This window comes from Prionailurus viverrinus, chromosome F2, assembly GCF_022837055.1.
Source record: "Prionailurus viverrinus isolate Anna chromosome F2, UM_Priviv_1.0, whole genome shotgun sequence".
NCBI classification, from domain to species: domain Eukaryota; kingdom Metazoa; phylum Chordata; class Mammalia; order Carnivora; family Felidae; genus Prionailurus; species Prionailurus viverrinus.
The window spans coordinates 72252003-72275454 of record NC_062578.1 but is presented as its reverse complement, the minus strand read 5'-3'; the positions used below and the strand labels follow the sequence as shown (position 1 = coordinate 72275454).

Genomic DNA, 23452 nt, shown 5'->3' with positions numbered 1-23452 from the left:
GCAAACTTAAAAATAAATGAATAAAAAAAGGAGGACAGGCAAGATGATGTAGAGGAGACATGAAGCCTTGTAGAACCAGGTTGTGTCTCAGGAACAGGTGCGGAGGGTAGACTGGTTATTGATGAAGAAAGGGTGGTAGAAAGAACAGTAGAGGATTTTCTTTCTTTTTTCTGTAAACAATGTAGTGAGGTCATGTCTTGCGTGTGAGGACGGAGGATAGATTGTTAGAGGTTTGAGATGAAAAATCAAGCCTTGTGGAACGGTCACCTGGTCAAGTGGGAGAGTAGGTTGATTGGAGATGCATAGTAGGATTATGGGGCGGAACTGAGGCTGTGCTTCGTGTTAGTGGCCATATGTTTAAAGTAGAGGTTCTTCACTGGGGCAATTCTGCCCCCAGGAGGTATTTGGCAACATCTGGAGGTATTGTTGGTTATTACAACCGGGTGCTGGGGTGATACAGTTATCTAGTGCCTAGAGGCCTTCAATGCCGCTACACATCCTACAGTGCCCAGGACAGCCCCACAGCGAAGAATTCTGTGGTTTAAATGTTAACAATGCCAAATTGAAGAAATCCTCATTTATAGGGATGCTAAGCAGTACATTTGTGAGCTTTTCTTTTTTCTCATCCCTCACCCAGGTATACGAAGTTTATAAAGTGGATGTGAAGGAGACTGACACTAAGCGAATAGAGTAATTCAGATTGTGTTCAGTATGCTGAAGGAAGAAGTTAGGTGATGTGATAGAAGGTAATGAGATGTAGTGGTAAACTTCTATGCAAAAAGATGGCAGACAAAAACTAGTCCGAAGAGGGGACATTTGAGGGGCCTGAAGAATGGAAAAAAAAAAAAAAAAAAAAGCCAGCCATGAGAAAATCTTTGCAACTAGCATTCTAGGCAGAAGAGAGCATTATAAAGCCCCCCTGAGCTCAAAAGGGTAAATGAAGCAACAACATCTCTTAGGAATTTTGTAGAAAGGGAGGCGATAGTGTATTAACATACAGTTGTGTTTCTGTTGGCTTCTCTCATTAAAGAAGCTTCTTTTCAAATGTTTTACGGGAAAATGATCTAATGTATTTATTAAGTGCCTTTCATGAGCTCAAAAATACATTCCACAGACTTTAGGCCCAGAAGAGCAAGTTCCTTTCCAGATAATTCACGAACTTTGAAGCAGACCTGTAACATAAAGGCTCCTAGTCGCAGAATTTTACCAGAAATACTGTGAACACTTGAAGTAACCTGGATCTGGTGTCTGTGTGTTAAATTTCTTTTTAGCTTTTTAGTAAATGCTTATAATATTTAGTTTAATCCAGGGATTACGATACAAGTAATTTGAAAGAGAATCTTTAGATTTTTCCTTCTAAATTCAGATGTTGTAAGATTTATAGTTTATTATTTTAAATTATAATATTCATTATTTACTTTGAAATTGTGCTTCTGAAGTATATCAAATGTTTTGGCCCAAGTTTTATATAATCTGAAAAATCTTTTATATCTTTTAGTATCTCTTTGTCACATTCATTTGTTAATCTGAAACTTAGAAATGTTATTAGAACTTTTTTAGATGTAAATGATGGAAACCCACCTCAACTAAACAGGTAAAAAAGGAAATTGATTGAAAGAACTTAGGATATCTTAAAACCAGAGGAAAATCCAGCAGCTAAACTGAGGGAAGTGGCAGCTAGGATTCAGGAACAAGTAGAGATAGAAATCAATGACTTGAGGACCTTAGGACACTTTTCTCTAGTGCATGCTGGCTTTATCCTTTTGTGACAGACTGGCTTCCTGTATGGCAGGAAATAGGGCTGCCACACACATTCCATGGGTTCTGCAGCAGAGAGATTGCCAAGCATAGTCACTGAATGTTTTTGCTTCTGTTAACCCATTTAATGATTTTAGGAACCTTCTGCAGTGGATATTCATATTATGCACAGTTTACAGATGAGGCACGGAGAAATTAGGAAACTTGACTACAGTTGCAAAGCTTGGAAGGAAATGGCAGAGCTGGAGTTTGGACCCACGCCATCTGGTGCCTACCAGAGCTGACAGGTTGACAGTTAGCTACCATCTCATATTTGCTGCAGTCAGAGGATGATGGGGACTTTTTGTTGTGTTTTTGCCTAAAGAGTTAAACTATGCCAGACAGGGATATGGTTTTAACTTGTTTATCATTATTAAAAAGATAGGACAACTGATAGTGTTATGGTGAACTGTTTTCAGATCTTTGAAAAATTCTGTGAGTTTTAAAAGAAGTTATTTATTTTGGGATGTTTGGGTGGCTCAGCTGGTTGAGTGTCTGACTTCAGCTCAGGTCATGATCTCACAGTTCGTGAGTTTGAGCCCTGCATCAGGCTCTGTGCTGACAGCTCAGCAGAGCCTGGAGCCTGCTTCGGATTCTCTGTCTCCCTCTCTGCCCCTCATCTACTCATGCTCTGTCTCCCTCTGTCACAAAAATAAATAAACGTTCAAAAATTTTTCTTTTAAAAATTATTTAAGTACTCTGTACACCCAACACAGGGCTTGAACTCATCACCCCAAGATCAAGAGTCGCATGCTCCTCCAATTGAGCCAGGCTGGCTCCCCAAATTCCATGAGTTTTTGTTCAAAGAGACACGTACAATGTGCTTTGGGTACTAGATCTGCCTTGACTGTTGTATGGTAAGGAGACTTTCTGCCTTGGACCACAGTTGTACTACATCAGTGGTTCTCAACCAGGGATGATTCTTCTTGGGGACATTTGGCAATCTCTTGAGTCATTTTTGGTTGTCACAACTAGTGTGTTGGGTTACTGGTGGCCTCTAGTACAAATAGGCCCAGGATGTTGCTAAACGTCCTGTAGTATGAGACAGACCCTTCTCCGCAAAAGAATTATTCATCCCCAAATGTTAATAGTGCTGGGGTTGAGAAACCTGTACCAGATACGCTGGGCCATTTTCAAACTAAGTGTCTGTGTTTGGGATGAAAAGGTAAGAAATTCTAGATTTTTGAGTACTTGGTGGAGAGTGAATAGGTCAGGACCAAGTACGATGCACTTTGAGCAGTTTAGGGTCACATTAGGCTAGGGTGCCTTGAAAGAAGGACCAAATAGTGGAAGAAGTTTACAGAGGGAGATGTGGGAAAACGGAGCAGACAAACTTGGCCAATTTTGATTATTTTCCTTGAGGATCGACTATGCATACAAGTAAAAAGGTAAGGAAACCTAATCTCCCTTCCTCCCTGTACCTGATGATGATCTCATAGGATATTTCTTGGCAAAAATGGACTAAACTTGGGCTTTGTTATTTACTCTGATTTATAACATTGAAATTCATTAATAACTTGACTCTGGTTTGTATTAAAGAAGTAGAGCTCTTATTTTTTGAGAGTTAGTTTGTGATTTTCAGGTGACAGTGACAACAACAGCCAACATTTATCGGGCATTTTGTGTGCCAGACACTGTGCTAACAAGTCAGTGCTTAATCTCATTGAGTTCTCATAACCCTTTAAAATAGTTATTCTGATTTGTATATTTTACTGTTGAAGAAAATGAGTCCCAGAAAGATTAATTAGCATCCTCAAGGTCAGGCAGCTTGTCAGCTGGAGTTGGAACTCTGGTTTCATTCCATAGAGTACACTCTTAACCACCAGACGGTGTGATGCCTTTTTCCTCTTAGAGACATTACACTTCCTTCTTATGCTTATTTCCCATCTGTAGTTGAAGTTTTGATACCATTAGGTAATTCTTTGTATATCTGCTCTTAGTTCTTGGTAGGGAATTTATGTATGTTTGGAAACAAATATTCCATAAATTAAAGCTGTGAGATATACTATTTCCAAATGGTTTCAAAGGAAAAAAGTAACTCTTGAGTAAATTTGGTAACCAGTGTGAGATCTTATTTAGATGTGATGATTTTGGAAAAATGCTTGTACTTTCCGTGTATAAAAGCTTAGAATTAAACTTTTTACAGTGTATAAGGTATTTAAGATGAACTGTTTCCTCTTAGCTTTAACCTCAGTTTATCCATCTGTGTAACACATTGTACAAAATCTTTCCAATGAAATTCTGTGTAATAAGGATTTTAATATCAAAAATAAGATAGATTCTGACCTCTCCCATTGGAGGAATATTGCTTTAAAAGAGAGAGGACTTTTCAGTATTTATCATATTTGTGAATAAATTTTAACATTTGTGAATTTAACACTTGTGAATAAATTTTAACATTTTCTAAGAAGTGTGTGTGTCTCTGTGCCACACTTTGACCTTTAAAGCAAGTAACTGTTATGCATATGCTGTTACTTCCTCTTTGGGAAGCTTAAAGTTAGGTACCCCTGCCTTTGCCCAGGGAGTAGTAGGTGGAGGAAGAGGGGAATGGACCACACAGGTGGCTGAAAGTCCTAACTCTTTTCAGATTTTTTTATAATGGGGGTGAATAATAAGATGTTCATTGATTAAATGTTGATTAATTACAATCAATGTTGATTCATTGATTAATTGTTACTTTTATGTTTTCATTTCATTCATACTTGCCAACAGTTAATATTTGGAGAAAACATATTGAAACTTGGAGAGGGGAGGATGTGGGGTGCCTGTGATCTCATAGTCTGCCTTCCCTAGAGTTACTGCAACTTCAAGGTTTCAACTTGGTTTCCTGGATGTTCCTGACACCTCCTTCCACCTTCATCCTCCCTGAGTCATGGCAAATTTTGGTACAAGATTTATGCCAATGCCTTATTTTTACTGTTCATCCTCTGCAAACTTACTAAGTTGTGATGATGTTTGCTGCAAGCTCCCTTTTGCTTGTTTGCTGTGTTAACTTCCAAGTGACATACTTCACATGGTTGTATATAGTTGATACTGTTGAATTATCAGTCTGTGAGTGAAACAGTGAAAAGTCTGATTAACCTTAGGAGTATAGACGATGTAAGAAATACTGGTTTATGTGTGGTAAAAATTTTTAAATGGGTCATCAATTGATAACTTCCTTTAGTCTTTAATGGTTAAATGTGGTTTGAATGCCATCTTCCTAGTATTCTCATTAGGGTTTAATTTTGCAAGAAGGAAACTATCCCTATTATTTAAAAATAATGGTCTCAGTCTTTACTTATTTGAGAGATCTATTTTTGATGTTAATTTAAATTGAGAATATATGCCTCAAACATTTTAAAGGAGTAACACTAGCATAGATATTAATCAAATGTAAATATTGCAAGTAATATGTAAAAAAATCTAATCTTTTTTCCAATCTTGCTTTATGTAACTTTTTTGATATGTGGAAAAGAGGGACAAGAGCTATAAACTCAGACCCAAATGTGCTTTTGTTGTTCCAAATTTTCAATGCCAGAAGTATATAAACCTGCACCTGTTGGTAATTATGAGCAAGCCAGCCTTTGCCGAATCCCAGGCCTCTGCTTAAAATTTTTTTTACTGGAACTAAATGATGTTGCCATTTTTATTTTTAGGTTTGCTGGCATGGGTAATCTCATTAAGGTGCTAACCAGGGACATAGACCACAATGCAGCACATTTTTTCTTGGACTTTGAAAGTAAGTCTCTTTAGCCCTTCACAGCTGGTGCATAATGGTAAAGGTGAAAGATGAACTATATTCACACCGCAGTGAAGGCTGGCCCGAATATTTGTTAATAAGATATGGGGATCAAACAAAGTTTGCATGATTTTTTTCTCAGTCGTAGGCAAACATCACCATCATATGTATAATTCTTTAGTTTTTCATTTGCTAAAATCATGTTGAGTCTGTAGCCAGTGCTGTCCTTTCATTAGTCCATGAAGCAAGCAGCCTTATGATGAACATTCTAATAGTATGCCTTGGTGACTACGCCCAGCAGTGTTTGCTCAGAATCCTCTGATAATTTTATAAAAAACCAGAATCGTGCTGCATATCCAGAATCAATACTTTAAACAACTTCCACAAATTTACAAGTAATCCAAATTTGGTTAGAAATATATGCATTATTTAATGGCATGCAGGAAGTAAGTTGAATATTCTGTGTTAAGATGAAATGCAAAGGTGAGCTGTGGCCAAAACTCTTAATATTTGGCTTTGAAATAAATTGTTGTTTCAGTGCAATATTAAACAAGATTATATGTGAATGATTCTTGATAAGAAATTTCTTTTTCAGAATACTAGCACTATTGGAATACTTAAAGAATTTTTCATTATAAGGCCATTAATGAAACTTGTCTTGGGAGAATTTTGAGAAGAAGTAGAGCAACAGTTGTGCCATTGTGTGCAGGAAAACCACATTTCACCTCTAGGTCCTACATACCAACACCTTGAGAACCCGGTTTGCTGTTTGCCAGAGCACAGTCTGGGCAACCCTGAAGGACGAATTCATGGCCTAATGAACATTTTCCCTGTTACTTTTTTTTTTTTTTTTTTTAAATAAATTTCAGATGTTCTTTTTTATAAAGGGATATTTTCTCTTTTCTCATTCTTGTCTTGACAGGTACCTTAACATGGGGAATCTTCTTAAAGTTTTGACATGCACAGACCTTGAACAGGGGCCAAATTTTTTCCTTGATTTTGAAAGTGAGAAGATGATTTTCTATCTATTTCTCTTTGCCTGCCGTAGACTGCGTCTGTCCTGCACTAAACGAATGTTTCCACTTTGCCATCTTTTTAACTGCTTTGCATGACTGAGCTATGAATTGTTTGAGTAAAATTTCTGGTGCCTTCTAGAACTGGAAATCATATTTTATAGATTGCATTGTAGTAAAATGTTTTCACTTGAAGTTTTGTGAGAGAGTCCTATCTCCTGGTTGGACATTATTTTATAACTGGAGATCTCTACTGAAAACATTTGAGATACTCCGATGAAAACATTTGTATGAAAAAATTGTGGTGGAAAGGACAAATGCTACTCTGAGATTTGTTAATAGAAGCCATATTTGGGGAAAAATTTGTTGCAGCTGAGAAAAATTGACTAGGTTTTAATCATTCTATATATCTATTGAAGTATTTTAAATACAAATCTGTTCATGAAGGCCATTCAAAGCTCAGTAATTTGGGCATAATATTAAAAGGTAAGTGTGAACCTTAATTATTTAATCTTTACAGATAATTTGAAAAGTTAAACTCATTATATGTATTTATTTCAGGAATTCATTTTTGTTCTAACTCTAAATAAAAAGAAAAATAATGGGTTCACAGACCTTTAAGTAATTTGCCTTCTGTTTGTTTTATGTTGCATGACCTATTGTAATATGGTCTAAGAGTGGCAGGTAAGTGTCATTGACCCCTGTGCATGTTGGAAAGCTTTTGCTTTTTGGCTGTCTGTATCGCTTTAGCTTATCTGGTTGTCTAATTGAGAACAATGATTATCAAATTGGTTGTTTCAGTGTGAATGTTGCTGTTTTAACTTACGTTATTAGAAAATTGTTAGGAAAGGGTGAAGAGATAGAAGGTTATAAGTCGTGTGATCCCGGGCATTTTCATCTGAAATTAAAACATTTGAACAGATTTTTAAATACTTAAAATTTAAGACCTTTTCTGGTTTTAAAAACAAATCCCTTAAAATCTATCCCCAGAGAGTCATTGCATTCTCCATCAACTTCACTTTAGTTTATGTGCTACTACACAGTTCTTTCTACTTTGTGAATAATTTAAATATTTTTTCTGTAAACCAGGACAGTTGGTAGGAACACATCAGTTTGTAGCTTACCTCCATTTTATGGAATAATTTGTGGTCTCTGATATGTTCTTTTACTTTTATTACATGTTTATTATTAGATGTTTTGTTACAGTTTGGGTCCTGCGTACAGGCTAGCAAAGAATAATGTCAATATCAGGACCATATTAAATTGTTGGGTTTTTAGGGGAAGATGTTATTAAATGAAGGTTAGTTTTCTTGACCCTTCTCAACAATTTAACAATGCCGATTTAAGTGCATGTTCAGCATGAATTTTAATCAGCTTGGGGATGTTAAGCAGATTGCTGACTTGAAGATTCTTCTTTCAGACGAGGCGACTTACATTAGAGCTGTATTTTAGTTTATCTGCATCTGTTTCAAACTGGTCTTGTGTATTTTTCTGCTATTCTGTCTCCTTTTTATTCTGTCTCGAATTCCTTACATTTGCAGAATCTTGGCTTTGATATGGTCAAGATCTTGTTCAAGACTTGGCACTTGATCTTTTTATAAACCTAGCATCATGTTTTGGTCAAGTGAGAAGCATGAATTTTAAATATTTTAAAGATGAGTAGTATTGTAAATATTATTTGGTCTTGGTTTTCTAGTCTTTGGGGGTTTGGACCATTATCCTTAAAATTTAATAGCTAATTTAGTAGCAGGAGAACGTTAAAATTGCTAACACCACCAGGGGGAAAATAAGCAATAATGAAGAACTATGGGTAAAGTGTTAACTTGTTAAAGGCAGATGTAAAGTAAAAGGTGATATTTGTTGCCTTTATCAGCCAGTGGAGAACTTTTCGTTTGACACTTACTGGTATTCTGTATATGAGGCCAGAGTTTGCCTGTTGTTACTTCTTATCTAGATTTTTAAATATGTTTTCTTTTGATTCCAACATTAGAGTTCTCTTAGTCAATTTTATCTTTCATCTATTTGCGTATTTTCTTCTTTTTGGAAATATGCATTTGTAAAAATTGATCTTATCATTAGACTATTTTAGGGACTTTTTAGCCCATCCCATGGGTCCTCTCTTCAACGGTTGTAGGCCAGACTAAGAATTGTCAACACAACTGACTTGCCAGTTCCTGGTGATTACTGAGAATAAAGCCACATTCTTTTATTAAGTAGAATATTTGGTGTTACATTGTTCCAGGTTGAACGATAATGTTCAGGTTACGAGAGTAATTTGACTTTATTATTATACTGATCCATCATTCCATCACTCAGAATGATGGAATAGTATAATAATAAATCTATTTACAGCGAGTAATAAATCTAGATTTACAGTGAGTAAATCTGGCTCACTGCATTTCTATGGATGGGCAACTTATAGAAATAATTCCATACAGATAGATATACTGATATTTTGTATCAAGTTGTGTACACCTTAAGTATTCTTGTGCATATAAAACATCTGATGGAATCCTGTAGTTTACAAAATGAAGATGTCTGTAAGTCCTTACTCCTTTAATTTACATGCATGCAGGTACATGTACGGGTTTCCACTTCAGTTCCACATTTAAGGCTTGCCCCCTGTGTGCCAGCCAGTAGATGTTGGGATGCAGAGATAACTAAGATATAACCCCTGCCTTTGGGGAGTTCTCAGTCTAGTAAGTTAGAAATGCAAACCGATAGTTTCATTTACATAATTACATTCAAGGTGTAGATCACAAGGAATTAACCATACCTAGCAGCGAGTAGTTTGGACATCATGGAAGACTTTCTGAGGGTGACCTTTGAGTTGGGTTGTGGGAGGGTGAGTTAGAATGTTTCAGGGCAAGGTAGTGGAAGGACACTGTAGTGAGAAGGAACAGCATCTACAAAGGTCTTAAGGCATGAGGTGACATTTCTGTGTTCAGTGAGACATTATTATCTACCCTTGAGGTGTACTAGAAAGAGGGCCTTTTTCTGAAATTATACCTGTATGATTTTATTTTAAGAATAATGGTTCAATTAAGATACAAGCCCAGAACTGCCTCAGGAATTTTGGCAGCAGTTATGCTAATGGCAGTATATAAAAGAGCATTGAATTGGGGGCTGTGTAGCCTCTTCTGGTTTTTGGAATTGCTTATTTTATCATGACATTAAGAGCTGTTTCTAATGACAGATCTTTAGCCTGAATAACCACTGTGTATATTAGTTCATTAAATTGTGGTTCTCAGGAGAAGAGGGACTTTTATTTTTATGTCCCTCTCCAACCTTCACATAATGGTTTATAAACGGTAGAAGTTTAGTATTTGTTAGTTAACTCGATTTACTTATCTCCAGGTGGACCGAAATAGAGTAAACAGAGGTGGTGGCTTATAAATGAGGAATAGAGTCTTACTTTCTCTGATTCTTTGTTAAAGTGCCTTTCCATTTAGTCATACATTTCCTCTAATTCTCGTGTCTTTTGTGTGACTTGTCCCCCACAATCTTGTAAAACTACTGATATCCACTCTTGTAGTCTAACTTTATTTTCCCATTTTACCTCTTGCATATTTTCAGTTGCTTTTGCCCTGTATTTTGGGATATCTTTATTCTGGCATTTTTTTAGATTTATTTTTCTAAAATGATGTAGGATTATATTTGTACAGAGGTAAAAATGCATTATAGCTTCCTTCAACTTATGCTGGAGGTGTATTTATATCTCTGTACCTTCTCATTCTTTCACCGAATATGTGTTACAGAAAATCTGCTGGGCACTGAGTTTACCTGCTGTATACAGTGTATGCACTGTGCACCGAGGTCCCTGCCTCGATGAGACTTCTGGAGACAGATCGGAAATATTACCGCATGATTGAGGGCAAGACCAAAGCAGAACGACTCCGTATCACAGTTGCAATTTTTACGCGATTTGCTTTTTGTTATTTTTCTTCTATAGCTGCTCTTTGCCCCCTTTGTCCCAGAACAGATCGAGTTTCAGCAGTTATTTTCAGTGACTCCTTAATAGGAAAGTGGTACAAAATTGTTGCAATACTTAATTTTACCTGCAAACAATGAGAGCAACTAAAACATGCTTTCAATTCCCTTGAACAGCTTTTTAAAACTTAGCTTCGTGACTGATCACTACTCCTACTCCCAGTAGTTGATACTTTATTTTGTCCTTTTGTTAGCTGGTTAAGTGGTAGATTTTTCTCTAGGTAATACAGTGTTTCATTCTTTGCCGTGAAAAATCAAAGTGACAAGTCTTGGTTGCATTATATGATACCATTTTTTGAAAAAAAGCTTTATTTTTATAGTCTTTCTCCCACCTTTTTGCATGACTTGCTATCAGTAACGTGGTGCTTATTACCTGTCTGCTATTTTGTTTGTCTTCATATCTACAGCAGTCTGCAGCAGCTTTCAAAATTATAAATGTGACTTTCCTGTGATAGTCTAAACAGTGTTTAATCAGTGTGGTGCTGGGTATTTTTCCACCCTTAGGGGGAACTGGAATCTTCTCCTTTATTTTTAAATTTCTTGGTACTTACTAAACTTTTAATAATTATTAACCACTTCCAAGGTCTACTTAAATCTACTTGGTAATGTTTCTTTTGTATGTAAGTCTCAGTGTTACATTTTTCTGTTAACTTCTAGTCACCATACCAAAAATACAGTTCAGTATTTTCAAACTTGACAAATCTCTTTTGATATATAACAGTCAAAATATTGTCCTTTGTCATGAATTCCCACTTCATGAAGTAAAATGATGATCTGTGTCTACTATTGATGTTATGTCTGTGGTTTCACAATTCCATATGAAAAAGTATAACACTGCTGTTTTGCATGTAAGAAAAGTATTATTCCCTATTGCATCTGGTGTAAGTATAAAAGTTGCGAGGTGTGCTTTTTTTTTTTTTTTTTTTTTTAAGTGTGTGTCTGTTACTTTGGAGATTATGGTCTGGCTAAATGTGAAAATTACTTCAGCTAAATGACAAACCCTGATTTTTAAAAAAACCATTTAGCTGCAATATCAGTATTTGCTCCTAGTAATCCCTCTATGACTTTGTACACAGAGTAGTTTTAATTTGGCTCCTCTTGTGTAACTATTTTGTCACAGTATTTTTATTAAAAAAGTAGATGATTTTTTAGAGGAGATTTGGAAAATAAGGCAAGATATGAGAACACAAATTCTTAAGTTAGCTTTGCACGTGAATGATACTCTATTATTGTTGCTGCTGTACTTTTTGAGTATGTTGAAGTTAAAATTTGATACTCTGTTGATTTTTTAAAAAACTGGTGTATTTTGACTAGTTGGCAGGTTTTAAGAGGTGGAATTGAATTCTGACTTGCCCATGTGCAAAATAAATACGTTACAGTTATTGGGCATGTGGACTCCCTAGTTTTAAGTGTGAACTAAGTTTCTTTAACTTTTCTAAGGAAAGAAAGAAAGACATTGTATATTTGTGGGGAGGTGAAGTGGGTGCAGAGAAGTCTAAGTACTAGTTTCACAAGTGGTAGACAAAAGGGACTTCTCAGAAATGCTCTCCATTCATACTATCAATTTGGTCTGCCTCCCCTTTCCCCGGAAGAAAAATGTTTGTGTGGAGGAATTCAGCCAGCACAGTTCCTCTCTAAAACATTATGTTAATCACGGTGTTTATCATTTTCAGTGCTTCATGCCTTAACTGTAGCATTGAACATGGTCTAATTGGAATGATTTATGAGAAACTCAGTTTCACAGATTGCCCATTTTTCTCCAAGCAAAAAAAAAAAAAAAAAAGCAAAACCCAAGTATTAAATAAAAAAGATTTATTCCTCCTTAGAGAAACAAATGACCAAGTTATTAAAAACAGGATTTCTGTTACCTCGAGTTTAGCAGAGAGAAATCCAGATTTAGTCATCTATTAGCATATGTTCTGTGGCTGACACCACAGGTGGTGGAAATGCCCATATGTTTGTGTTCCTGATTATGCTTTTTATGACTGTAATTCTCCCTTCATTTTTCTCTCAGTCCCAAGAATGGGGGGAGTCAGCTTTTGATTTCGTATTTCAAAATTTCAATAACAGCTTTGCAGCTGAAAGTGTCTGGTTTTCAGCAGCCTACTCGTTCTGGAGCAATGTCATAAGTTGAACTCCTCTGCACAGGACTCTTGACCTTGTGCTCATCAGCACAGAAGTTCATTGGCACAGAATTTTAAAGTGGTCCGTAGAAAAGGGAGAGCATCTAACTACTGTTCTTTTAAAATAGTTTTTAATTTTTCATATCAAAACTTAGTCATTAAAATGAACTTTGTAGGAAAATAGTTGGGAGTCTTAAGCTGGAGATGAACAAGATATATTAGTAGACCTTGCATTTCTGTTGGATTAAAGTAAATCATTATTCATGCATTCACAGTCATTGGTAATGATTACGATATACACCAAGCCATGATTTGTAACTTTAAATAATAATGTTTGATGTTTCCTTGCTCCTTTGTGATATTTACAAACTTGAGGCTAATTATTCAAATGTAGAAGTATGAAAAAATTACCAGTCTTTTCTAAGAAGTGTGAAGTTAACATTGAATAAAACGTTAGGCATCTTTAGAAATTGACATTGTTCATTGTTTAGAGTTATACATGTACTAAAAAAAAAAAAAAATCATGTGACTGTAAATTTTTTTGTGCTTTCCTGCTATTTAGATGCCCAGCCTACAGAGTCTGAGAAGGAAATTTATAATCAGGTGAATGTAGTATTAAAAGATGCAGAAGGTATCTTGGAAGATTTGCAGTCATATAGAGGAGCTGGCCATGAAATACGAGAGGTAAAGCATGTTTAAACATTTTCCAATAAACTAAAATTCACTACGTCCCTCTTCTTAATCTCTATTGTTTTGTATATATTTTCAAATTCTCTATTGCATATTAAGTGTTATATTTAAAGGGAGATCACTTGCATTATTTCAAAAGTAGTTGTATTGATACAAGGGTAAAAAGGAAAACAATGTTGTATAAATACGTAATTTCTGTATATTAAAATTTTGTTTATTTTTTGGTTGCTCTTCCACCTGAAATTTACAGTATCCAATGGGGACTATTTATACTTTTCTTTTTGAGAAGAGGAGAGAATGTAACTTTCTGTGGTCTTTTGTCCTGCCAGTCTGTTTTTTTCCTTCCTCCCATGCTTCTTAGGACAAAGCTGCTATCATCCTTGTGGTCTGGACTCCCCCAGCTCTGTCTGATGACTTTACACCGTGAAGCAAATATTTGGTGTGGTCTCAACTTGCTTCTCGTGAGCCTCTGAACTTATCTAGGTTTCTATCCATCTGTCTCTTACTCCTTCTTCTGTTTCTCTGAAGAAGCTGTGTCTCTACTTGTTACCAAGATTTATTTCTTTGCCTTTGTTCTGCGTCCTCCTCTTGGAACTTTATTAATTATTCCTTCTCTTAATTAGATCTTTTGTGTTTCTGGTTTCTGCTTGACTTCTTCCCTTCAGAGTATACACATAATCAGGTGCCCTGTACCACCCAAAGAAACTCCCTGGCCTCTGGGCCCTTATCTGTATTTCTTGAAGACATAGCTCTGTTTCTTCATTTTTTCCCACCCTTCTGCTTCTGTTATTCTTGGGTATAACCAACAGTGCACAGAGGTTGTCAAGGAGCAGTCTGATGCTGGGTTGACGGTCCACATCCAACTCCATTCGTCTAATGATACTTGGAGTATTAGTGAAGGCAGAATTAAATGCAGGCGCCAGAAAACAATTCAAGAAATGTTTCGGGCTAAGGGGCCACAGGTTTTTGGCGTTTGGATGGTTAATATGAGGGAGAAAGGGGAGTTACAAATGATTCCAGGGTTTCTGGTTTAGATTAGCTGTTGGTAATATCATTAGCTGAGGGAAATTACAGATTAACGTGAATTCTGTTTTTTACCTCTCATGCACTGGACTGTTGTTGCCTGAATGTCTTGCACATGTACACTTTCCTTCCTTCACATCCCAGCAGTTACTTCCCCATTACTCTGTTGCCCTAGTGCTGTGCACACGTTTCTTTCATGGTAATCATTTCTTTTTGAAAAGACCATTGAAACGGAAAGTTTATGACTCCACTACCACCTCCAGCTTGAGGAGGATAAACCTGGTTTCTTACTAATTTTTGTGTCATCAGCACCTAACACAGTGCTTAGTAAGCCGTTAGTAACTGTTGAAGAAAGAAATACAAGAGTTTAGACTAATCTTGCCAATATCATTAGCTTAAGTGAAACCTTAAGATTTCAATAAGTGAAGGCATGTAACCATTTCTGTGAAATTCAAGTTCTAAACATTTGAACATATTTTGAAAAATCAAACATTTATGAAATGTTTAAATGATTAAACACGATCTTAATTAACTAATGAGAAATTAATTTCTTCCCTATAGGTCACAACAGTTCACCAGTTGCTCTAAAAATGTTTCTCCTTGTTGATTATTAGTGCTACAGATTATTTTTAATTGTTCAGTACTATATCATTAGATTTCTTAAAAGTTTGTTTTATGATTGAATTCTGATCAGCTGGTTACAGTTGTCACCTATGAACAATAAAGAAAAAACATCTCATTTGCTATAGAGATACAGACCATTACCTATTTAATATAGACCATTACCTGTTTTTAAGGTTAAAACCCTTAGGATTTTCTTTTTTTTTTTAAACTTGCCAAGTGAAGGGTTACTCTGCTTTTGTGTGGAAAGGCTCACTACAATGAAAGTTTTTTCCCCCCAGAGTCTTTATATTGACTTATTGTAATGTATATGTCAACTTAACTGAATGCAGTTGTAATTTTTTGGAAGAGGGTAAAATGATAGAAAAGCTTCTATATAAGCCATTTCAAAGAGAACTTGTGGGGATGTGAAACCAGGAGCCCTAAATGCTGTGACCAAAGGTTGGAGTTCTCCATAAGACATTATAGTCATTCAGTTCAGTGCTGAAGCCACGTTCAGTGCACTTGTGGCATCCCATGATTGGTCAGGTGGGAAAGTAGGTAAATGTTGCAAAGTTAAAAAAAAAAAAAAAAGAAAAGAAAAAAGTTTATATAGAAAAATAACACTTGAAGAATAGTAAAAGAAAAGGGGAGAATAACCAGTAATGGTAAGAAATTCACCTGACCAGGCCTTTAGACTTAGTACAAAGTTACCTTCATTTCATTCCTTGGTAAAGGAAGTAAGGACAGAGAAATAAGTAAATAAAATAGATATAAAATATGTAAGCTAGAAAACTCTTTAAAAAACAGCATTTAAATCTGTAGATTTAGGCTAAGTGTTTAACCATTCAGGCATTTGAAGAAATTTTCACTGAGGAATGCATATTGATGTTTGGGTTTAACTCTATAAGCAGAATGTATTTCTGAATAATAGAAAAACAATTTAAGAAAGGAAGGTACAAATAAAAGCTGATTGTACCAATATACAGATATACAAAGAACAGATGTAACTAGGTACCTGTCAATATGAAGACTTAAATAAACAATATGAAGACTTAAATAAACAACTATTCTACCTATAAAAGAGCACAGTCTATAGAAAAATGTTCACATTTACTAATAATGCATACTGCTGTCAAGCAGTTTTATTGTATATGATGCTAAGTTGTTAAAAGCTCAATACTGGTTGGTTTATGAAGGAACAGGTAGTCTTAATGCAAGTGTATTATAAAATGCCTTTTTGGAGGTCAGTTTGGCAGTGTGTAAAAATAAGATCTATCAAAATTATTTGTACTCTTGCACCAGATAACTGAGTCTTTCAGATAATATTTTCTGCAATGTGAGTATCTGGGGCAGGAGCATTAAAGTGGAAGGTGAAATGTAAAAACCTATACTGAGGATGTGGAGTTAGATATGTCTTTGCTTAAATAGTATTTTATTAAACATGACTGAAACAGAATAAAATTTGATTTAGTGTAGACTCTGTTAAATACACAAAGCTCATTCTCTAGGGTAAACCACTATTAGGGAAATAAGAGCTCTCCACTAATGTTTTGATATATCTATACCAGTTTTAACAATTCTGAAAATGAGAGTTATAATATCTACTACATGACAGTCTCACCATTGCCACTTACAAAGTGTCCTTCTCTGTGTTGGGCCGTACTGGGTGCTGTACCAAAAATGTTGCCTAACAGCAGTGAAACCATGTGAAAGGAGAAGGAATCAGAATTACGAGAACCATAACATGTTGTCCTAAAAGAGCAGCCAGTGTCCACTTCTAAATCCAGGCAGGGCAGGGTCAGGGGAAGTCTTTAACTCCCTCAGTTGTGAAAGTGGGTGACGTTTGCCTGTGTGTTTTGATATTATGAGAATGAGTTTAATATTTTGAAAATAATTTTTAGATCCTTGCAAGAAAAGTTAGATAGGCTTCTCAACAGAAGAAAAACAACTTTTAATTTTTATCTGTTTGCTTATTTCTTGAACAATAAAGTTGTACCACTTGATACAAAACATTGCTAAGATGGGGCTCGAGGCTTATAGAACTTCCTCATATATGTGAGAGTAGTATCACAGTCCTTTTGGAATATTCCTATTAACATGAAATCAGTATTGTTAACGTGTAATGTCAGATTTCCTTCAAATATTTCTAGGTAGTCACATAAATAGGATTCACTTCAGAATCCTGTTGTGTTTGGATATCATTTAAAAACATTTTGTATTTAAAAAATCAAGGGACGCCTGGGTCGCTTAGTCGGTTGAGCATCCGACTTCGGCTCAGGTCATGGTCTTCCTGTTTGTGGGTTCAAGCCCAGCATTGGGCTCTGTGCTGACAGCTTAGAGCCTGGAGTCGGCTTCGGATTCTGTGTCTCCTTCTCTCTCTGTCCCTCCCCTGCTCATGCTCTGTCTCTCAAAAATAAATGTTAAAAAAAAAATTTTTTTTTTAATCAAGAAAATTTGAATATAGTGGCAAGCAGATAAAGTACACTGTGTAAGTAATACATGGCCTGTTTATTTAGTTTGTAGCTTATTCAGAGCATTCCCTAAATCTCTCTGGTTTCCATTTTATTTTGCTTTCTTGTTTTTCAGTTTAGTGTGGATGGAGTCAGAGTATTCATGCCTTGGGGAAATCTAAACATGTCAGTACCTCCTGATAGTGTTTATAAGAAGGGCCTCCCTGCCATACCCGCCATCTTGATTATGAGTTTCAACTTTCAGATAGTGTGTTTAGCTTGTTTGAAAGACGTTGGAGAGAGCAAGCCAGATTGTTGAAAAAAGCATTAAGTTCCATAGAGGATTAAGAAAAGCACCTGTAAGCAAAAGAAAGATGAAAGCAAGAAAATACATTTCTTTGAGAGTAACCCTCTGTATTCAAGAAAGATTGCCTAATGGTTTGAAAGACTGGTCCCATTTTATCGCGCATACCAGGGCTTCCTCTGTTTCCTGAAACCTGTATTTTCATGTGAAAATAAGATCGTTGTGATTTTTAAAGATCTAACTATTTTTATTCTTTGGATTTTGAAGGCGATCCAGCATCCAGCAGATGAGAAGTTGCAGGAGAAGGCTTGGGGCGCGGTTGTTCCACTAGTAGGCAAATTAAAGAAATTTTATGAATTTTCTCAGAGGTTAGGTAAGTTGAAAGTTTTGTAATTATGACTTCCCTAGTGAAAAAGACGTTTATTAATAAGGAATTATGTAGTATTTTATGTTCACGTCACTGAATTTGTTTGCTATGTAGGTACAGCAGTCTTGTTAGACTGTAAGATTACAGCATGATCTCATCCCTGTCAACTCAGCTCTTTAATTTATGTAGGCCATTTCCCTCCACAAATTATAACTTCCACAAGGAAAATGTCTGAATTTTGTGTAGCCTAAAGCATCCTAGTATGAGAAACCACTTGGTAGAATTTCTCCCTACAGCAAATCCTTTCCCATAAGTGGAAACTAATCCTCAGGCCCTTTGGGTTATTTAGGTTTTTGTGTTCTTAAAATCATTGCTGCTTATGATCATTTCATGTTTCTAAAAGTGTACAACATAAGAAATAGGAAGCTGATGAGATGCCCAAAGTTACCTAGGGGAAAGCATCGGAAATCATTCGCTTTCTCCCTTGCTTGGGAAAAATTATTCAGAGGTCAGAACTGTGCCTTCCGTTCAGTAAGTAAGCAAAATTGGAGTCCCGGTTTCTTGGAGAAAGAGGAGGCAGAGCAGGGAAGATTTAGTTAGCTGCTGGAATGATTTGAAAGACATAAGTTGCCAGGAGCAAAAATGGTAATTATTTGGGTTCTGTGTTTTGTTGTTGTTGTTGTTTTTAAATCTCCAGTTGCCTCGGGAAAAACCAGTAGCTGAGGCAAGAATCGGTCAGTCTGCATCTCAGTCAGCTGGAGCGATTTCTGTGTTCGCTAGTTTAGGGCTGTGCTTTTCAGCTGGCAGTAGGTCCCTAGCACTTCCTGGTACTTTATATCTTGCTCTCTGTACCTTCGTATTAGCTGCTTGGCCACTGTGTCCGCCAACTGCTTGAAAGTTGAAGCTCAATTTTTTTAAAAATGGCTAAGTGTTTTAAAAAGTAAGAGAATTGCTGTTTTTCCTTAGATGAAGTACAGACTGTTTAATGTACACAGAAATAATAATTGAGATACAAGTGTTGGTATAAATTTTCTTTCTTATTGGAAAGAAGAATGTAACTTATTTTCTCAAGCGTGACCAATAGTTCTTTCATACTGCCTGACCTTTTGTCCAAACACCAAATAGTCCGTAGTTTTGTAACCCCAGAGAACCTAAATCTTTTATTTATTTTTATTTTTTGAGAACTTGTCTTTTTAATCGGGATTATCTTGACTCCTTCATATTTAGAGTTTTTCTTGTGCTGCTAGTTCGTCCCTGCATTTGTAGTTTCACTGCTGTAGATGGTGCTCAGGCCTACTCAGGCTCATCTTGGTCTCTCAGCATTTGCCACTAAAAAAAGAATAATTGTAAAAGAGGCCAAACCAGTCAGGCTTACGTGTTCTCTTATGTTTTAACTGTTGGAATTAAATCAGGCTAGTAGTGTGTGTTCCATTTCAGTAGAGGGATGTTGTAACATACGTAGTAGTAAGAGACTGTCATTTTTTGTACTGTCCTGTGGGAGCCTGGAGCTTTTATTGCTCTAGCAGCTTCTGTGAAGTTATGAGCAAAGTACACATTTAATATGGGATGGTTTCCGCCTCATCTCTTGGCCAGTAACCTAGTTAGTAATGTTTCCAGTTTCCTTGCTGACCGAGGCATATCCTTATTTACGTATGATAGGAGCTCTGTGTTTGTTGAGTGAGTGAACGATTAATTAATGAATAGACTCATCTGATACATCAAGTATGTGTTGAGTATTTAGGAGAAGCAATAATAATGGATTTTAGGCTTTGGAGGCATAGCTTCCTGTTTGAAATCTGATGTTTGCCACATATCAGTTGTGTGGTCTTGACCACATGACTTAAGTTCTCTGGGCTTCAGGATCCTGGCTGGACCTCGAGTCTGGTGAGCCCTCTGGTTTATATTCACTAAACCTTTTGTCTCTTCTCTTCCTACTTGAGCCACAGCTGAGGATAAATGTTACAGGTAGCCCCCAAAGCAGCACATAACTGTCATGATACACATGATCCTTCAGAATCTTGCAGTCCCAAGGAAGAGGTTGCTTGGCCTGAGCACCACAGATACACTGTGGTGTGTACTCCAGAAGAGGGACCCTGATCCCTTGCCAGCTGGCATGTTTGTAGGGAGACAGGGAAACGATCACTTGCCTGATTTGGAAGATAACTGACTTTTGTTGACAAGGCTAACCTTCTGGCCTGGGAAATGCCTGGACTTGCTTGTTTCAGTCTAAGGCCTTCCCAGTTGAGGCAGCCACCTCAGGGAAGGTTGTATGATGATCAGACAGTGAACAGACTGCTTTGTCTTTCTTTCGTCTTCCTCCTGTTCCAAGGGCTTGTTATGGGGACCATCTCCTGGGGTCATAATGAGTAGCTCTTTCCAATATGTTGCTCGTTTTCACTGGGCTGGATTGCCCGCAGTGAGTGTGGCCATGTTTCTTGGCTATGTTAAATCACCCACAGTCCACATCTTTGGTGTTCTCTTCTGAGAATTTTAAGTTCTCAGACAAATCTTTGTTAGAGGTGTGGATGGCAGCAGTGGGAATAAATGCTTGTTTCTAAAGGGGAACTTTCCACAGAGGCCTCCCGCTCCAAGGCATCCAGTTATCTCCCCTTACTGTTCTACCTTGTGGACTACTCTGTCTTTATCATTTCTCCCAGTTGATCTCTTGCTTGCAGCCTTCTTATATAGCTTGGACTTGTGCACTGATCTACCAGTTAATTTCTTCCAGAATTTAGGGCTTAGTAGTCTATTAACTTCGTCTTGTCACCTACCTTTTCTGAGGATCATAATCACGTGGTTTTGTTTTAGGAGCTCCACCAGGGAGACTGATCCCTACATCCTTTCTTCCTTGACCTCCCTTTCTTTACAACTCAGCCAGAAACCTGAACCACCTTTTGGGATCTTCTGTCTCTGATTCCTCTATTGACACACAGCAGTGTGGGCTAGCACGACTCTTTTGTGTCCACAGAGGCCCTCCAAGATGAGAGGCTGGTCTAGGTGCCTCAGAGGCAGATAAGCAGTGCCATCATCTTGAGATGACTTTTTATTTCATAGATTTGCCATTGAGGACTCCAGCCATTTAAGGACAGAAGTCCTCTGGCATGGTTCCTGGCCATCCCAACTCAGCCAAGTGACTGGACTCCACTCCTTGGGGGGAAGGTCTGCCATCCCCCATAGCGTAGAGCACTTTGAATGCTAAATTAACCCTGAGACTTGATAAAATCTGGGAAATGCAATTTTCTTTTTTTCTTTAACAGCCTGTAACAGTATTGGTGTTTGTGTGTGTTTTTTTTAAGTTTTTACTGTTCTCATATCTTTCAAACCTTGCTTTCCACTTAACTTACATTAATACTGACAGATGGAATGAATTCTGGGAGATGAGTAACCCATTTTTCAAAATGGCTAAACTATGTTTTCCTTAATTGACCTTCACACGCACTCATGCACTTCTGTAAGCCAGCCATACTCCTCCAGTTCAGTTCTGCACACAGCCCAGATGAAGTGGCGTTTTTATGAATGTCAATCTGATGATGTCACTACTCTGCTTAAATAGTCTCTCCAGGGACATTAGGGTGACAAGACCAGAATGCTTGATCTGGCACACAAATTATATGCATCTTACTTTGGTCCGGGGTTACTCTCCTCCCAGTGCTCTTTTCTACCTGTACTGGTCCTCTTGTACTTCTGCTATGTCTTGCTCTTCTCAGCCTAGCATCTGGCTCACTGCCCTATTAGCAAACTCTCATTCATCCTTGGTGCACACCTAAGTCTCAGCCCAAATGTCACTTACTGAGAGAGGTCTTTTCCTGAACCTTCAACTAGGTGAGGTCCCGTTTCTATATTTTTCTTTTGTATCATGTGCTTGATAACACACGTCACAACTGTAATCATGTGTCTTCTCTGTATAGTCACGCTCCATGTGGGCGTTGGGAACATGTCTGCCTTCATCTCTGTATCCTCAGGGCTTGACACACAGTAGACAGTCCATACGTTTTCTGACCTGCTATAAAAAAAGGATAAGAGCTGTCATTTGAGTTACTGTGTAGATGACAGATAATGTCTGTGTAATGGCTAGCTCAGTACCAGCACATAATACATAAGAAGTATCTCCTGTGTAGTAATCCATAGATTCATATTTTATAAGGTTACAGAGGATAGATACAATGTTGCTTCATTTGAGAGACAGTTTATTATGTATTATGCTGAAAAGAATAGGGCTGTAGAGTCCAAAACACCTGGCGTTAACTATCCAAACTCTTGGGGGTCTAACTGCTTTGAAACTGAGTGTACCCATCTGTGATGCTCATGTCCTAGTTGATGGTGACAGGTCAGTGAGAGACTGGGTCACGTGCACAGTGTGGATGTTCCGTTCGTTCCTAGTAGGGTCTTCATACGTAGTACAGCTGGTGTATTTTTAAGTTAAGGGTTAATGATCTGATGTACATTTATTATTATTGATAAATATTTGCTTATTAATCTGATACTTATTTGTTCATGTCAGATCACCATCTACTAGTATAAGTTCCTGTGTTTTTAGAATAGAATCTGGCATTGTTTTCTTTAAAAAGAATTGTTTTTACTGTTCTTTTAATTTACTTTTGAGAGAGAGAGAGAGAGAAAGAGAGAAAGAGAGAGAGAATGAGTCAGGGGGGGGGGGAGAAAGAGACACAGAATCCGAAACAGGCTCCAGGCTCTGAGCCGTCAGCACAGAGCCCGACGCGGGCTCGAACTCACGGACTGTGAGATCATGATCTGAGCCGGAGTTGGATGCTTAACCCACTGAGCCACTCACATGCCCCTGGAATCTGGCTTTGTTTTCTGATTCTGAAATCTTTAAATGAATTGCTTGATTTCTTTGCCTTTTTTTTTTTTTTTTTAAGTTTATTTATTTATTTTGAGAGAGAGAATGAGAATGAGAATCTCAAGCCGGTTCCACAGTGTCAGCACGGAACCCACTGTGGGACTCAAACCCACAAACTGTGAAATCACGACCTGAGACGAAAGCAAGAGTCAGATGCTCAACTGACTGAGCCGCCCAGACACTCCAGTATTACCATTTTTAAACACACCATTTATTAGTCTGGCTTTCCAAAAGGAGCACTTATTTTGAAGGGACCGTTTTACTTATGGGATGAATTTAGAATATTTTCATTGTGTTCCTAAGTTGCCTAACTCTTAAGACACTGAGACCTAACTATTAAACCAAATACTTTATGTCCTTCAGTATCTGACAGAAAGCAGTTTGTGTTTATAAATAAGGAGCATATTCAAAGTATGAGAAGTTGCTCATTCATTCACAGTCATGTAGAGATTTGACTGTGTGGACACTATGCCACTGAAGGAGTTACTCAGCTCTAGGTAACCGTTACCA

General features: G+C 37.1%; 1 protein-coding gene across 6 annotated transcripts in view; it reads left to right on the top strand.

Annotated features, from left to right (window-relative positions):
- Window positions 1–23452, top strand: part of CYRIB (CYFIP related Rac1 interactor B) — a 148258-nt gene that overhangs the window by 110393 nt on the left and 14413 nt on the right. For 4 of the 6 annotated variants that reach the window (XM_047841787.1, XM_047841789.1, XM_047841788.1 and 1 more), the window contains 3 exons: window positions 6441–6523; window positions 13207–13328; window positions 17982–18087. In XM_047841787.1, the coding sequence (XP_047697743.1) occupies window positions 6451–6523; window positions 13207–13328; window positions 17982–18087 (301 nt within the window). In that variant the 5' untranslated portion in view covers window positions 6441–6450. Of the gene's footprint in view, window positions 1–5435; window positions 5519–6440; window positions 6524–13206; window positions 13329–17981; window positions 18088–23452 lie in introns of those variants that run through there. The other 2 variants (XM_047841790.1, XM_047841792.1) reach the window with 2 other exon arrangements.